General features: G+C 42.0%; 1 protein-coding gene across 1 annotated transcript in view; it reads right to left on the bottom strand.

Annotated features, from left to right (window-relative positions):
* The window catches only part of LOC139381600 (delphilin-like), a 76,406-nt gene that overhangs the window by 26,014 nt on the left and 31,789 nt on the right, over window positions 1-18,603 (bottom strand). The window contains exon 10 of the mRNA XM_071125252.1: window positions 4,634-4,915. Coding sequence (XP_070981353.1) covers window positions 4,634-4,915 — 282 coding nt within the window. The remainder of the gene's footprint in view (window positions 1-4,633; window positions 4,916-18,603) is intronic.

Raw genomic sequence — 18,603 nt, forward strand, 5'->3', positions numbered from 1 at the left:
TCATCCCAAACCATCTCAATTTGGTTAAGGTCGGGTGATTGTGGAGGCCAGGTTATCTGATGCAGCACTCCATCACTCTGCTTATTGGTAAGATAGCCCTTACACAGCCTGGAGGTGTGTTGGGTCATTGTCCTGTTGAAAAACAAATGATAGTCCCACTAAGCCCAAACCAGATGGGAGGGCGTATCGCTGCAAGATGCTGTGTGTGCCTTGAATTCTAAATAAATCACTGACAGTGTCACCAGCTAAGCTGGTGACAAAAGGACACATTTCCACCGGTTTAATGTCCATTGCTAATTTTTCTTGGCCTAAGCAAGTCTCTTCTTGTTATTGGTGTCCTTTAGTAGTGGTTTCTTTGCAACAATTCGACCATGAAGGCTTGATTCATAAAGTCTCCTCTGAACAGTTGATGTAGAGATGTGTCTGTTACTTGAACTCTGTGAAGCATTTATTTGCGCTTACATTTCTGAGGCTGGTGACTACAATGAACTTATCCTCTGCAGCAGAGGTAACTCTGGGTCTCCCTTTCCTGTGGCGGTCCTCATGAGAGCCAGTTTCATCATAGCGCTTGATGGTTTTTGTGACTGCACTTGAAGAAACTTGAAGAAACTTTTTTACTAGGGGTTGTTAACATGCTGATTGGTTGGCTATTTGAGCCAGTAAAGGGGGCTTTACTATTCTTAGGTAGCGGAATGACTTTTGCCCACCCCCAGGCCTGAGGACACACACTTTCTAGTAGGCTTAAATCGAAGATATGGCAAATAGGAGTGGCAATATCTTCCACTATTATCCTCAGTAATTTTCCATTCAAGTTGTCAGACCCCAGTGGCTTGACATTGTTGACAGACAACAACAATTCTTTCACCTCTTCCACACTCACTTTACAGAACTCTGAATTATAATGCTTGTCTTTCATAATTTGGTCAGATATACTTGGATGTGTAGTGTCAGCGTTTGTTGCTGGCATGTCATGCCTAAGTTTGCTAATCTTGCCAATGAAAAAATAGTAGTTGGCAATATCAGTCGGTTTTGTGATGAATGAGCCATCTGATTCAATGAATGATTAAGCTGAGTTTGCCTATTTTCCCAAAATGTAATTTAAGGTTAGGCAGATGAACCTGTAGCCATATTACTTCAACAGTATTTAACATGAGAAGCTTTACAGGAATGTGGTTCTGAATATAGACCGCAACACCGCCCCCATTGACATTTCTGTCTTTTCGGTAGATGTTATAACCATGTATTGCTATCGCTGAATCATCAAAGGTATTATCTAAGTGAGTTTCAGAGAGAGTCAGAATATGAATGTCATCTGTTACTAGCAAGTTATTAATGTCATGAACCTTGTTTCTTAAACAACATGTGTTATCGTGGGCTATGTTGAACACTTTTCTGGGATGCTTGCTTGTTTTCATTGCTTTACTGGGAAGCTTAGCCAAAGTAGATATTCTCATGTTATTTATGTTAGTGCAGGGTGAGCTGCACACAGTGGACTTCCTACTAGGGCACACTGCCTCAGGAATAACAGCATGAATCTGGTTCATAGGTACATGATTGCTGCATACAATGGCTGCAGGATCAGCAGAGGCATTCGGGGAAGTTACGGGAACATAAATTAGGTCATTACGTTGTGTCTACCAACGCCCCTGGTATAATGTATATTTGCTAAAGCCTTATGACAAGTCAGCGACACAATGGTAGGGATTAACTGAGCTGGGCTTGGGTCATTGATAAGTCATTGTCTCAACACAGCCTTATAATGTTGTGAGAGGATCTGGGTGGATCCCATCCTCCTTATAAAATATGCTTTGTTTCCAAAAGTTATCAAAACTGGCAAAAAAAGTTACACCCATTGAGCTGCAATAATCATGTAGCCAGTTGTGAAGATAAAGAATACTGCTATAGTGTTCACTGCCACGATTCAGAGAGGGCACAGGGCCAGATTGGATGTGTCTTTAATTAGTGTCTAGCAAAGAGTCAATCAGCTCTTTAAAATCCAGTTTCAACTGTTCAGAGCTGCCCTTCATAATGTCATTAAAAGCCACATGGACTACGATAGAATTGATTTCCATGCCCTGCTATAGCACATTCACGAGCAGCTTAGTAATGTGATTTACTCAATCTCAGGAATAGGACATTGTTTTTGCACCAGGAACAGTCACATTTCTTACCATGGAGCTGCCTAAAATCACGGCTGGCGAGAAGGACAAGGAAATCCGCCCCCTCCTTCGCTTCACAAGATTCGGGGAACCCTTTAAGGACAGGCGAGAGGCAGGATAACTTGAGCACGTAACTCCCGGCACCTGGTGCAGGCCTACGACAGATGGAGAATCCCCACTAGATCCAGAGCAGAGATGGAAGGTTGCCGACATTGAATTCAAAATCGTAGGGGAAGGAGTAGGAGTAGGACACAGGAACCCCCAGCGACGAAGGTGCAGGAAGATCAGGCTCCAGGATGGTGAAATTATTCGCTGTTTTTATCCGCACCGGGCCTCTCGTTGGGAGTGTAGATTGCTTTGTGGGAGGCCGCTGCCTTTAGCTTCCACGGCTCGTGACATGCGACCATCTTTGATTGCCATACTCCTCTTGCTGTGCTCCTTCGACTCCTCTATCATATGGGGGAGGAGAGGTAGGAGATGGCTCCCCTGGCGAATGAACTCTGTGCAACCCCAATCAGTCAGATAACAACAAACAACAAGAAGGACATGCATCCAATAAGTGCGAACGCCGTCCAGCCACTGGCGGAGAAAAGGTAAACATTTCACGACTTGCGCGATCAAGGAAGCCACCTCAAGCCTATAATGCTTGGCAAGCAAACAATAGCCGTATTGGAACTCTGAGTGATCCAGTTTGCCCTGAAACAAAGCGTAGTAGATACAGCTCCTACAGCGCTGGAACCATTCATTTACTTCTCCAGACAAGAGGGCTCCAATGCAAAACTCATCTGGGACAACCTTTGTTAGCTTGATGACTAGCCGCTTAGCTAGGTTAGCAGATCTGTCAAGCAAGAAAGAGCGGTCCTAGCTGTTAAAAGCTAACCTCGTTGTGGAATTAATGCAAAGATTGGTATTTATATTCAACAAAAATAACCAACCGAGTGTTTCCAGCATGGCTACTGTATGTCTTAGAGCTGAGCCTACTGTATGTCTTAGAGCTGAGCCTACTGTATGTCTTAGAGCTGAGCCTACTGTATGTCTTAGAGCTGAGCCTACTGTATGTCTTAGAGCTGAGCCTACTGTATGTCTTAGAGCTGAGCCTACTGTATGTCTTAGAGCTGAGCCTACTGTATGTCTTAGGCCAATTGACATAATTTGAGTCAATTGGAGGTGTACCTGTGGATGTATTTCAAGGCCTACCTTCAAACTCCGTACCTGTTTGCTTGACATCATGGGAAAATCAAAAGAAATCAACCAAGACCTCAGAAAAATATTGTAGACCTCCACGAGTCTGGTTCATCCTTGGTAGCAATTTCCAAACGCCTGAAGGTACCACATTCATCTGTACAAACAATAGTACGCAAGTATAAACACCATGGGGCCAAACAGCCGTCATACCGCTCAGGAAGGATACGCATTCTGTCTCCTAGAGCTGAGCGTACTTTGGTGCGAAAAGTGCAAATCAATCCCAGAACAACACAACTCCGAAGCCACTGCTAAAAAAGCCAGACTACGGTTTGCAACTGCACATGGGGACAGAGATCATACTTTTTGGGGAAATGTCCTCTTGTCTGATGAAACAAAAATAGAACTGTTTGGCCATAATGACCATCATTATGTTTGGAGGAAAAAGAGGGGAGCTTGCAAGCCGAAGAACACCATCCCAACTGTGAAGCACGAGGGTGGCAGCATCATGTTGTGAGGGTGCTTTGCTGCAGGAGGGACTGGTGCACTTCACAAAATAGATGGCATCATGAAGAAAGACAATTATGTGGATATATTGAAGCAACATCTCAAGACATCAGTCAGGAAGTTAAAGCCTGGTCACAAATGGGTCTTCCAAATGGACAATGACACCATGCATACTTCCACAGTTGTGGCAAAATGGCTTAAGGACAACAATGTCATGGTATTGGAGTGGCCATCACGAAGCTCTGACCTCAGTCCTATAGAAAATGTGTGGGCAGAACTGGAAACGTGTGGGCGAGCAAGGACGCCTACAAACCTGAAGGCTTCCCAAAACGTTTGACCCAAGTTAAACAATTTAAAGGCAATGCTACCAAATACTAATATAGTGTATGTAAACTTCTGACCCACTGGGAATGTGATGAAAGAAATAAAAGCTTAAATAAATCATTCTATCTCTCTACTATTTTTCTGACATTTCACATTCTGAAAATAAAGTGGTGATCCTAACTGACCCAAGACAGGGAATTTTTACTCGGATTAAATGTCAGGAATTGTGAAAAACTGAGTTAAAATGTATTTGGCTAAGGTGTATGTAGAATACTGACTTCAACTGTATATATATATATGAAATATTTATATACATATATATATTCATTCAGTGATTATATATATTCATTCAGTGATTCATTCAGTATCTCCAGCTCCAACCACACAAACAGAATCTCCTAAATCTTCTCTCTCTTAGCTGAGTGGGAGTCATAGCTAACTACGCCATACAGTATACTAACCTCTGATTGGCTTCTGATTGATGCCCAGGTTTGCCCAACGTGGACTTCCTGTACCCGCTCTCTCCTCTCTCCTGTCCCCCTCCGTCCTCCCCAGGATCCCGAGGTACTGAGCTGGCCCGTTTGGAGCCGTGGTGGCGGTCAGGGTGGTCCTCGCTGCGGCTACGTCTCAGACGGCCCTGCCGGCCCGGCTCGCTAATGCTCTTACTGCGACAGATCTTCTGGATCAGGCTCTGGGACACGGCCTCGTCAAACCGCTGTCGGTGCTTCTTGGGGATGAAGATCCTGGTGAACATGGTGAGAGAGGGACCAGCATGTGAGACGAAGGGAAAGTAGGGGGGGAGGTGGAGGGGTGGAGAGGTCCCTCTGGATCTAAGGGAGGGTACCACCAGGTAGACTTTAGCAGTCACCCCTCAACAGTCTGTGTCACCTCTGCCCGGAACAAGAGGTAAGAGAGGAATCAGAGAAAAACAAGGATGGTGTTGACCTACGGAGATCCCCGGGAACCAGAAGATGTTACTAGAAACCTCAGAGAACCTCAGAGAACCTAAGAGAACACCCTCAGCAGTCTGCATTAACTATGGTGCCAAAAACCACACCACTCATACCAAAGCCCTGATCTGAGATTCAGAGGAAAAAGTCCGAGCTGGAACTGAGAATCAGGTATCCAGGATGGAGAAAAAAATCCATGCAGCTGAATACAAATCACTGTTGACTTGGTGAAGTAGATTCATCATAAAAATATACGGAGAAATCCATAGATTGACAAAAACTAAACAAACACACTTCTTCTTAAAAGTCTTTATCTTTCCATTTAGCCACTGTAGTCCACCGATACAGAGGAGGAGAGGTTAGATGGATAGAGAGAGAGAGATTTCTATAGAGCCAGTCAGTGAGGCAGCCCTCTGTGCAGTGGCGTCATTTGCTACAGTGTGGATTCTCACTGCTGCAGCATGAGATACCAATACAGCAACAGCAAAGGTGTGGGAGTAAGCAATATATAACTCTACCACCTCTCTCTCCCTCTCTTTCTCCCACTCTCTCTATCATCCCTCCCTCCCTCCCGCCGTCCGTCCGTCCGTCCGTCTGTCTGTCTGTCTGTCACGTGGTCACAAGGACTATCATCTTCTCATCGTGTAGACAACAACACTGATAAAAGCCATCATGTCTGGTCTGTTTGTCTTTAGTAGCATAACCAAGAGAATAGTGGTGTCATGTTCATCCTAGAACTGATGATGTGCTAATTGAAGATGTAAAACATAGGGCTCATCACAGCCACACTGAGATGGAAAAGCAACAGCTGACGATGAACACAACTCATTCAGTGATCAGGAACAGCCAAGAGGGCAGCACAGCACACACCACCCACACACACACCACACACACACCACCCACACACACACACACGTACAAACACACAGAGACACGCACACACACACCACAGGCATACACACACAGAAGACAGCTGACAGCTGGTTAAAACAGGAACGTGTGTGAACAACGTCGCCTCATTACAGATGGATTGTTAATGGGAATTCAAACAAATTAACATTGCATCAATACAGATGGATTGTTAATGGAAATTCAAACAAATTAACATTGCATCAATACAGATGGATTGTTAATGGGAATTTAAACAAATTAACATTGCATCAATACAGATGGATTGTTAATGTAAATTTAAACAAATTAACATTGCATCAATACAGATGGATTGTTAATGGAAATTCAAACAAATTAACATTGCATCAATACAGATGGATTGTTAATGGGAATTTAAACAAATTAACATTGGATCAATACAGATGGATTGTTAATGGAAATTTAAACACATTAACATTGCATCAATACAGATGGATTGTTAATGTAAATTTAAACAAATTAACATTGGATCAATACAGATGGATTTTTAATGGAAATTCAAACAAATTAACATTGGATCAATACAGATGGATTGTTAATGAGAATTCAAACAAATTAACATTGAATCAGTAAAGATATATTGTTAATGGGAATTCAAACAAATTAACATTAGATCAATACAGATCATGTGAGTACATATAAATATAATTAATTAATATGATCAAAAGATTGAATATAATGATAATAATAGTTATGACTGAAATCAGATTGAGCTGATAAACACAGAGAAAATGAATCATGCTGGTGATTCAATGTGTCATCCCTGGCCCTTCAGTGTGTCATCCCTGGCCCTTCAGTGTGTCATCCCTGGCCCTTCAGTGTGTCATCCCTGGCCCTTCAGTGTGTCATCCCTGGCCCTTCAGTGTGTCACCCCTGGCCCTTCAGTGTTTCATCCCTGGCCCTTCAGTGTGTCATCCCTGGCCCTTCAGTGTGTCAACCCTGGCCCTTCAGTGTGTCATCCCTGGCCCTTCAGTGTGTCATCCCTGGCCCTTCAGTGTGTCACCCCTGGCCCTTCAGTGTGTCACCCCTGGCCCTTCAGTGTGTCATCCCTGGCCCTTCAGTGTGTCATCCCTGGCCCTTCAGTGTGTCATCCCGGGCCCTTCAGTGTGTCACCCCTGGCCCTTCAGTGTGTCATCCCTGGCCCTTCAGTGTGTCACCCCTGGCCCTTCAGTGTGTCACCCCTGGCCCTTCAGTGTGTCACCCCTGGCCCTTCAGTGTGTCACCCCTGGCCCTTCAGTGTGTCACCCCTGGCCCTCAGTGTGTCATCCTAGCTTTTGTTCCCATGATTAGATGAATCAGATGACGAGTGGCCAGACATAATTTATAATGAAGTGGAGAATTACGGGAACCAAACTAACTGGCCACGTAATTATAATATGACATAAACAGAACAGAACACAGAGAGAGAGAGAAAGAGAGAGAGAGAGAGAGAGAGAGAGAGAGAGAGAGAGAGAGAGAGAGAGAGAGAGAGAAAGGGAGAGAGAAAGGGAGAGAGAGAGTGAGAGAGAGAGAGAGAGAGAGAGAGAAAGAGAGAGAGAGAGAGAGAGAGAGAGAGAGAAAGGGAGAGAGAAAGGGAGAGAGAAAGGGAGAGAGAGAGGGAGAGAGAGAGAGAGAGAGAGAGAGAGAGAGAGAGAGAGAGAGAGAAAGAGAGAGAGAGAGAGAGAGAGAGAGAAACACATGTAAAAAATGAAATAGCTAATTATGCAGATAAAAACAAGCTGGGCAGCTAAATCAAGCAAATAGAACACAGAGAAGCTCTTTAGAGACAATAAGGATTCTAGCCACCACAGGGGAATGCTCTGCTAATTAACCATGATTATTCCACAGTGCTACTGAGTTATCCAGACACATGGAGATATATTTAGAACTCTTGCTGGTCTATGGAAACTTATTTGTGGACACTTATCTGAACTGTGGTTCATTATTGTTGCGCTGTACTTAGGGAGCATCATTTAGCTTGGTATCTCACCAAACCATACAGTTGCTCTCTCTCTACTAACTTTCTACGTTTCTAGCCATACCATCGGCCATCCTTGTGTCATTCAGCGATATTTCTGATAAAACCTCATCCACTACAACTGAATTTCACTGTGAAATGCAAGGTTCTCTTTCCAAACAACCGCCTCATCATAAAAGTTGTGGAAACTGTCTTAACTTTGGAACTAATTGAGATTTCAACTAATATGACCTCATTTGCAGCAGAGTAGAGTGGTGCTCTATAATAATCTAAGACGGTGGAGGGATCTCTCCAAAGGGAGGAATGACGAGCAAAAATATAACTGGAAGACCTCAATTTATTTATATTCCAGATGTGAGAGACTGTCACCATTTCTTACTTTGCTTTGCCACATGCCTGCCTGACTCTGTCTGACTCTACCTGACTGCCTGACTCTGCCCGACTGCCTGACTCTGCCTGACTGCCTGACTCTGCCTGACTGCCTGACTCTGCCTGACTGCCTGACTGCCTGACTCTGCCTGACTGCCTGACTCTGTCTGACTGCCTGACTCTGCCTGACTCTGCCTGACTGCCTGATTCTGCCTGACTCTGCCTGACTGCCTGATTCTGCCTGACTGCCTGACTGCCTGACTCTGCCTGACTGCCTGACTCTGCCTGACTGCCTGACTCTGTCTGACTGCCTGACTGCCTGACTGCCTGATTCTGCCTGACTCTGCCTGACACTAAACGACCGGTGAACATTAAAGGTTGAGCAGACATATCATTATGTGGTTTAGAAACCAGTGACTAGGGTCACTGTGTCGCTGGTCAATGGCCATCAGACACAGATGTTGGACAGAAAGTCAATAAACAAGGTCAGTTTCTCTGATATCACATTATGGAACATCAACATCTACACTCTAAAAAGAAAAGGTACCTGGAGTGTCCTTTAGGGGTTCTTCAAAATGAAACTGCGGGGGAAACCCTCTTAAAGTTCTTTGAAGAACCCCTTTTAATGGATCCTCAAAGAACCTTTTGAAGAACCCCTTTTAATGGATCCTCAAAGAACCTTTTGAAGAACCCCTTTTAATGTATCCTCAAATAACCTTTTGAAGAACCCCTTTTCATGGATCCTCAAAGAACCTTTTGAAGAACCTTTTGGGGTACATTTTTGAACTACCCCCCTCCCCTGTTATTATTATTCTTAATAATACGCATAACAATAACAAAATATTTGAGTTATCAATGTTTATTATGATTTTAGTGGCAAAGCAGAATACAAAAATCTAAATCTGAGTTGATGTTCTCCGTATCCAGTCAGAATGATTTTTCAGTGCATGGTGATTCTTTTAGTACAGTTCACAAACACAGTAAGGCAGTTTGATTATGCATACTATATAACTAAAACGTAATGTTTTCTGTCATTTTCAACATATTTAAAATATTCTTAACACAGGGGGAAGTGTTTGAATCCAAAAAATAGTAATTATACAGATGTTTAACAAAACATGCACACCACCGTATTCATACCTTGGTTTTTGTAATAGATTTGAATGAAAAAAAACTGTTTTGATAATGGTTTTCATACACATACCTTGTGGTATATGGTATATTCATTGAAGAGGTAAGGGAGGAGGATGGTACATATGATCTGCATAACATACCAATACCAAAGGACATACCTTTGTATGCCTCCTTGTCTGTATACCTGCAGACAGACACAAAAATGAGCAGTTCAGTCATCTGCACACAATACAGCTAGCCTTCAACATATTCTCATAGCCTACAGTACATATTCTTACCTCTTTATTGATTGATATACATTGAATGGTGTCCATTTTCTATTTTAGAAAGATTTGCACAAATATGAAAAGATAGATGGTATCATCGTAAAACAACATCAATTTAGATCATACAAGGGACAACCCTTACCTTAAATTGAGGAGCTCTTTACATTTTTCAGTTAAGTGACTGCACCTGCTGTCCAAATCCAAATGTTTCAATTGGACAGTTAGGTTCCTGAAAGAACCCCCACCAACTAAGGAGGTTCCTCGATGAACACCACCTCCTATAGGGTTCTTAGGATAATCTTTTGGGGGCAATTTGCATTGCCAAGAACCCTAAGGTTCTTCAAAGAACTTTGAGGATCTTAGAAGAACCCTTGTTGAACCCCTCATTTTAGAGTGTATAATATCTCTATATTATATCTCTACCGTAACATCATAGGCAATCAACAGTACACAAGAATATTGTATTCTATTGCTAATTTTCCAGTCAGCTACCAACATAAGATCAGACAGCCTTGGTTTGTCATAACACCTGTGACCAGTCTCTTACCCACGGCATGCAAACAATCAGAAAGGAAAGAAGAGCTCTAGAAACAGATGTTTGTCACTCTTTGCATTGCTGCCTGTATCTCCTACTTAGACAGATATGCACTGAGTGTACAAAACATTGGGAACACTTTTCAATGACATAGACTGACCAGGTGAATACAGGTGAAAGCTATGATCCCTTATTGATGTCACCTGTTAAATCCACTTCAATCACTGTAGATGAAGGGGAGGAGACAGGTTAATGAAGGATTTTTAAGCCTTGAAACACTTTAGACTTTGTGTATGTTGGCCATTTGGAGGGTGAATGGGCAACACAAAATATTTAAGTGCCTTTGAATGGGGTATGGTAGTAGGTGCCAGGCGCACCGGTTTGTGTAAAAAACGGCAACACTGCTGGGTTTTTCACTCTCAACAGTTTCTGATAGAAGAATGTGTATGTTTAAGATAATGACTAAAGTATTCCACCCTGAAACTGAATAACTGTGTGAAATGTGTCAGAATCATAAGAATATAATCTGATGATGTGTGTATCTTGGTTAGAATTATAACTAGGGCATTGTATTATTTTGTAGCTATGCAAGCAGGGTGCAACTGTGAGACGAGATAACTATGTATGGGGGTAGTGGGAAACATATTGCCTGCCTAAGCAGGGAGTAGCCTATGGTAGCCTGTGTGTGTGTGTGTGTGTGTGTGTGTGTGTGTGTGTGTGTGTGTGTGTGTGTGTGTGTGTGTGTGTGTACAAAAAGACTGGCTCTGCATTTGTGGGGCAGAGCGCTCTCTGAATAAAGGATTGATCTATTGCAGACTGGGACTTTGTCTAATTCTTCATTAACCAGAGCCTTACAACCTCTGGGGATTGGTCAGAGCTATAAAATAGTTCAGTTAGAACATTGGAATAGAAATTCTCGTGACAACTTGGAACTTCGGGCCAGATCGCAATACCTGTTTCTATCATCCCAGGGAACACCGATACCGTGCACGGGCAGATCAAGGATCCGTAAGACAAAGACCTGACCTCTGAAATTTAAGGTCAATTTCAGGCCGGTGGCGAACTGGTACACGACAGAAACGGTGATGAGATCCAACCTACATTGAATTCTCAGCTGCAAGAATAAGGTCAGTAGGAGGTAAAATCCGAAACCTTCATTAGATAAAATAGTATTTTAATCTATTGAAGAAAGGATGATTAAGGGTTTTCCGGGTGGCGCAGCGGTTAAGGGCGCTGTACTGCAGCGCCAGCTGTGCCATCAGAGACTCTGGGTTCACGCCCAGGTTCTGTTGCAACCGGCCGCGTTCGGGAGGTCCGTGGGGCGACGCACAATTGGCCTAGCGTCGTCCGGGTTAGGGAGGGTTTGGCCGGTAGGGATGTTAGTTTCTCATCGCGCACCAGTGACTCCTGTGCCGGGCGCAGTGCGTGCTAACCAAGGTTGCCAGGTGCACGGTGTTTCCTCCGACATATTGGTGCGGCTGGCTTCCGGGTTGGGTTGGATATGGAATCCAAGGACAAGAGGAACATTTATTATGTTCCTAAGTAGAGGACGACCGATTAACCGGAATGGCCGATTAATTAGGGCCGATTTCAAGTTTTCATAACAATCGGAAAACGGTATTTTTGGGCACCGATTTCCGATTTTTTTTTTTTTTTTTTTATATACCTTTATTTAACTAGGCAAGTCAGTTAAGAACACATTCTTAGTTTCAATGACGGCCTAAGAACGGTGGGTTAACTGCCTGTTCAGGGGCAGAACGACAGATTTTCACCTTGTCAGCTCAGGGGATCCAATCTTGAACCGTACTGTTAACTAGTCCAACGCTCTAACCATTGCACTCCACGAGGAGCCTGCCTTTTACGACATATTGGTGCGGCTGGCTTCCGGGTTGGATGCGCGCTGTGTTAAGAAGCAGTGCGGCTTGGTTGGGTTGCGTATCGGAGGACGCATGACTTTCAACCTTCGTCTCTCCCGAGCCCGTATGGGAGTTGTAGCGATGAGACAAGATAGTATCTACTAAAAACAATTGGACACCACGAAATTGGGGAGAAAAAGGGGTAAAATTCAAACTTTGGAAAAATTCAAACTTTAGAGAAAGTTTGAGGCATCTGAATAAATATAAAGCGGAGGGAGGCTGGACGTAAAAATCAACAAATGTAAGTGGGTCCGCAATGACTAGGTAGTTAAGGCCATTACCAATATAAACTAATTCTGATGTCGAAAGAACTGGAACAGTCAAGATAGAACTGGTCAAGATAGATATCAGCTGGGGAATAATTACGTGCGTTATAATCTATCAAAAGTCATAATAGTAATCATTTCTAGTTCCAAGAAGAGAACAAAGGAGAGGGTTTACTAACTATGGGAAGTAAATCCTCAAATGAGGTCCCAGAATTAACTGGGGATGAGAGGTATATGGAATCCAAGGACAACAGGAACATTTATTATGTTCCTAAGTAGAGGACGACCGATTAACCGGAATGGCCGATTAATTAGGGCCGATTTCAAGTTTTCATAACAATCGGAAAACGGTATTTTTGGGCACCGATTTCCGATTTTTTTAAACATTTTTTATATACCTTTATTTAACTAGGCAAGTCAGTTAAGAACACATTCTTATTTTCAATGACGGCCTAAGAACGGTGGGTTAACTGCCTGTTCAGGGGCAGAACGACAGATTTTCACCTTGTCAGCTCAGGGGATCCAATCTTGAACCGTACTGTTAACTAGTCCAACGCTCTAACCATTGCACTCCACGAGGAGCCTGCCTTTTACGCGAATGCAGTAGAAGCCAAGGTAAATTTCTAGCTAGCATTAAACGTATCTTATAAAAAACAATCAATCATAATAACTACTTATAACTATTAATCCAGTTTAGAAGGCAATATTAACCAGGTGAAATTGTGTCATTTCTCTTGTGTTCATTGCACGCAGAGTCAGGGTATATACAACAGTTTGGGCTGCCTGGCTCATTGCGAACTAATTTGCCAGAAGTAATTATGACATACATTGAAGGTTGTGCAATGTAACAAGAATATTTAGGCTTAGGGATGCCACCCATTAGATAAAATACCGAACGGTTCCGTATTTCACTGAAATAATAAACGTTTTGTTTTCGAAATGATAGTTTCCGGATTCTACCATATTAATGACCAAAGGCTCTATTTCTGTGTGTTATTATGTTATAATTAAGTCTGATTTGATAGAGCAGTCTGACTGAGTAGCAGCAGGCCCGTAATCATTCATTCAAACAGCACTTTCGTGCATTTTGCCAGCAGCTCTTCACAAGCACAGCGCTGTTTATGACTTCAAGCCTATCAGCCTAATGGCTGGTGTAACCAATGTGAAATGGCTAGCTAGTTAGCTGGGTGTGCGCTAATACTGTTTCAAACGTCACTCGCTTTTAGATTTGGAGTAGTTATTCCCCTTGCGCTGCAAGGGCCGCGGCTTTGTGGAGCGATGGGTAACGATGCTTCGAGTGTGGCTGTTGTCGATGTGTTCCTGGTTCGAGCCCAGGTAGGGGCGAGAAGAGGGACGGAAGCTATACTGTTACACTGGCAATACTATAGTGCCTATAAGAACATCCAATAGTCAAAGGTATATGAAATACAAATGGTATAGAGAGAAATAGTCCTATAAATACTATATTAACTACAACCTAAAACCTCTTACCTTGGAATATTGAAGTCTCATGTTAAAAGGAACCACCAACTTTCATATGTTCTCATGTTCTGAGCAAGGAACTTAAACGTTTGTGTTTTTACATGGCACATATTCTACATGGCACACATTTTTACATGGCACACATTTTTACATGGCACATACATGGCACATATTGCATAATGGCACATATTACTTTCTTCTCCAACACTTTGTTTTTGCATTATTTAAACCAAATTGAACATGTTTCATTATTTATTTGAGGCTAAATTGATTTTATTGATGTATTATATTAAGTTAAAATAAGTGTTCATTCAGTATTGTTGTAATTGTCATTATTACAAATACATTTAAAAAAATCGTCCGATTAATCGGTATCGGCTTTTTTGGTCCTCCAATAATTGGTATCGGTGTTGAAAAATCATAATCGGTCGACCTCTAGTCCTAAGTGGAGAAAGAAGTATGGGTTTGAAGGGTGTCTAGATGTAGACAAACTAGAATCCATGATAAAACAGATGCACAAGGTGTGTGGGGACAGAGTAGAGGCAGCAAGTGGAAGGGTTAGACACCGCTAGGGTGTGGCTGTCAGAGGCCCGTAAAAGAGTAGAAGAGAAAAAAACGGACAGGATCAGACGATAGAAAGTGTTTTAATTGTGACAAAACAGGACATCTGGCCCGAGAGTGTAGAGCTCCTCCAAAGGATGAGAGACAAAGACAGTACCGTGACAGACCGAAAAGACAGAACAAGAATAGGAGGAGAGCAGAGAGAGAGAGCAAGATAGAGATAGACAGAGAGAGCAAGATAGAGAGAGAGACAGAGACAATGAGAGTGAGAGCAGAGAGAAAGTTTCAAGCTAGACACAGGGATACCTGGAGATGTTATGGTTAAAAGGAGTGGCAGATGTGGGATTTATTAAAGGAGTTTTACCTGTAACTGTTACTCCTACATTATTTGATTGACCTTATTGAAGGCAGTATTCATTGAAACCAGAAGTAATAGCAGGGATTATACCTAATGATTAATTAAATAATGGATAATGATGTTATTATTGGAGGAGAAGATGTTTTTTGAAACTTGTCCATGTTTTTAGTCCGAAAGGCTCCACCCTTAGTGGGACGGAGAATGGTGCTGGACTAATAAGGAGTAAATAGAAGTATTATTTTAAGAGTTTCTTGCGTCCCTGATTCTCGTACTCTCCTAAATTTGTTAAAATTAGATAGTAGATATTTCTCTGTGATTGATTTGGTAAATTAGTTTTTCTTAAATTTTAGTTCACCCAGATAGTTAGGGGTGGTTTGGATTCCGAGTTTTATTCTCCCTTAGGTAGTTAGCTGTTTTTGTATGTAGATTATATTTTTGTGAGAAATTTAACACAACAGGGCTGTAAAATTGATATTATAATATTATTATATTTTTTAGTTGAATAAGGTTATAAAGTTAGCAAGAATAAGTTTTAATTATGGTAGACTTATGTTAAGTATTTAGGACATATTTTGAGCCAACAGGACAGGGAAATGTATAGAGATAGAAAAACAGTGATTTTGTAAGCGTTAAAATTAATTATGAAAATAAATATGATGCAGTTTTTAGGGATGGCAAATTACTGTAGATAATGGATCCCACACTATGCAACATATATTAAATTATTGATGGGACTGATTTATGATTAAGCCATGTTAATGTTAGATAAAAATACAGTGGACTCCCGAAGGAGAGATTTCATTTGTACAGATTAAACATATGCTATGTTTAACATTCGTTTGAGTTTTATTTAATTATTAAAAGATTTTTATTTAAATAGTAGAACGTTGACAGGGATATATGGCATCTGTGGTGATCCAGGATCATTGAGAGTATCGAGATAAACTTAATCAATTATGTAATAATCTTAGAGATTACTACCATAGACATGTTGATTTTTCTAAAATCCATGAGTGCAAACAGGGAGACAGTGAGACAGGTAGTCAATATTTGGAAAGATTACGGGATATATTCAATGCAAATAGTGGATTGATAGATCCCGGACAGGGGGCAGATGGGCCATATCATCAACAGTTGAAAATATAATTTTTGAGTGGTATGAGACCTGAAGTAATAAAAAAGACTGAAACGGTGGGGAATTGCCACTTTAGCAGAAGTAAAGAGGTATGTTATACACCATGAGCATAATGGCAAGGGAAAGAACAGTAAGAAAGAACAGACAGGAGCAGAACATTTGATCGCCACTCTTGGGGAAATTGCAGGAAAGAGCAGGAAATATTTTAAAGCGAAAGGGGGAAACAGGGAGAGTAGAAAGTGGATAGAACCTGAGGACATAAAGTGCTACAACTGTGATAAAACAGGCCACATGGGAGAGGATTGTAAGGCCCCACCAAGGAACAGTAGACAGAGACAGTATAGGGATAGACAGAAGAGGGAACGTAGGCGAATGAGAGAGCGAGAGGAGTCCGAGGATTAGGAAGAACAGGCATGACTAGATGAGGGGAATGACAGTGAGGATTCAGAGGACACAGACTGTGAGGTGTTTAATTGGCAACCAATGACTTAGCATTACAACAGGAACGGAAACCAAACTTGACACTGACTGTTATGGGAAAGAAAAGACACGTAAGAAAGAACAGAGAGAAAGAGCGTCAGACAAATAGCAGGAAAGGCAGACGGAGAAGGGCTCCCCCGCTCTATGCTGAGCCCGAAGTGACCTTGATGGTTTGGGAGTAGTAGGAAGAGGAGGGAGGGCCAGGAAGAGAGCAAGATAGAGAGCAGAAGGCAAAGAGAAAGAAAAGCAAAGGAAAAGTGAGAGAGATCAGAAGGAATTTGAGGAGAATGAGAGGGAGAGACTGGTAGTGAGGAGCAGGACACCTGGAGCATTACAAAGGTTAGAATCTCATAATAAGCCAGGATTGAGAGAAGACAGAAGTGACACAGAATGCTTAGATGATGATGAGGCGATACCCCAATTCCCACTCATAGCCTTACCCAACCCCAGAGCTGGGGATGGAGCACAACCAGACATGATAGAAGTCTATAGGGCATGGACACAGAGGGATGTAGCTTGAGCAGTAGAAGGAGTCGCACATCCTAAGACAGGAATAGAGGGATTCAGAAGAGATCCTAGAGGGTTTCGTGGCCAGTTTCAAATTGAACACAGGAGAACTGGAAAGGGCAGTCAGACAGAGAATAGGAACAGACAGGGGGACGACACGTGTTGTTAGTGAACGAACCATCTGAGGAATGGCTGGCATTGGGGATATGGGTTCATTAGGGAAAATGAATTACTGATTGGTAACAGTTACTGAGTGGAGACCAGCATAGTTCATTTATAGACAGGTATAGATGAAAACTGAATTGGAGAAGCGAGAACTTAACCTGGGGTCCACCCGATTAATGACAGAGCGATTTGTTTTTAACTTAGTAACAGGAAGAGGAGTTAGAAGCTGTACCCTCCGTGTCATGGTCCCAAGGACCCGTTGATGTGGGGTTAATTAAGGGAGTTTTTTCAGTATAAGTAGTCCCGAAGTCAAATGATAGATTTTATTAAAAGTAATTATTAGTAATATTAGTAGCATTTTGATTTATGTAGATTATATTTTAGTGGCTAATCCTACTTGTGAAAGATGTAAAGAATGTATACTGCAGTTGACGTATACGTCAGAATAAGGCCATCAAATAAATAAAAGGAAATTATAACCGTGATAAACCAAAGTTGTTTATCTGGGATATATTATAATTCAAGAAGGGTGTATTCTGAACCCCTCTAGAAAAAAGGTGATTTTGAAAGTACCAAAACCTATGAATAAAAACAAAATAAAATAAACAGATGTGTTTTCTTGGAATGATTCATTACTGCAGCGTCTGGGTGCTATATGATGCTTTCTATATGGGGAAGTTGAGTGCGAAGAAGGCAGCTTTGAAACCATATACAGAAGCACAGATACATCTTAAAGAGGACAGAACAACTGACAAAGATTTGTTACAGTAAAGCCAAGAACAAGCACCTCAAAAGGAATTGGACATGTGGGAAAAGAAAGGGGGAATTCTATGAGATAATGTCTGGTATAAGGATTATTCATTTATTTTATTAAAATTACTGTTTAGATATGCGGTAATATTGACACATGGGTAAAGCCATGTTTTGTCTAATATACCACGGCTGTCAGACAATAAGCATCCAGGACTCGTATCACCCAGTTTATAATTTACTGTAAACGTGTGAGGAGGCTGTTGGCCCAGGATTGTTGCTAGATAGAGTAATGCTACAATTGACTGTGTGAGGAGGCTGTTGGATTGATCCCTGCACTCACAGCACTTCTACACCACCACATTAAAGAAGACAGTTTAGATTCCCTTCCTCTGCTTCCTCAAAACGCAATCAATCTGGTGACAATTAGTCATATACTGTACCAAAACATCCAACAGAAATCTATTAATCAATCAAATTATCAAAAGCCCCTTCAGCTCAGTCATTTTTAGGGTAACATTTTCACAGACTACAATCGCAGATAAACCAATGAGAAAGGTATTTCACCGGATGAACAAATGTGAAGCATCCGGTTGGCGTTTCCACTCACTGCCAAATATGGTGATGAGAGGAAGCCCAGTGGCCGTCAGTGGGAGAAGATGGAGCGAGA

This window comes from Oncorhynchus clarkii, chromosome 23 (genome assembly GCF_045791955.1).
Source record: "Oncorhynchus clarkii lewisi isolate Uvic-CL-2024 chromosome 23, UVic_Ocla_1.0, whole genome shotgun sequence".
NCBI lineage: Eukaryota > Metazoa > Chordata > Actinopteri > Salmoniformes > Salmonidae > Oncorhynchus > Oncorhynchus clarkii.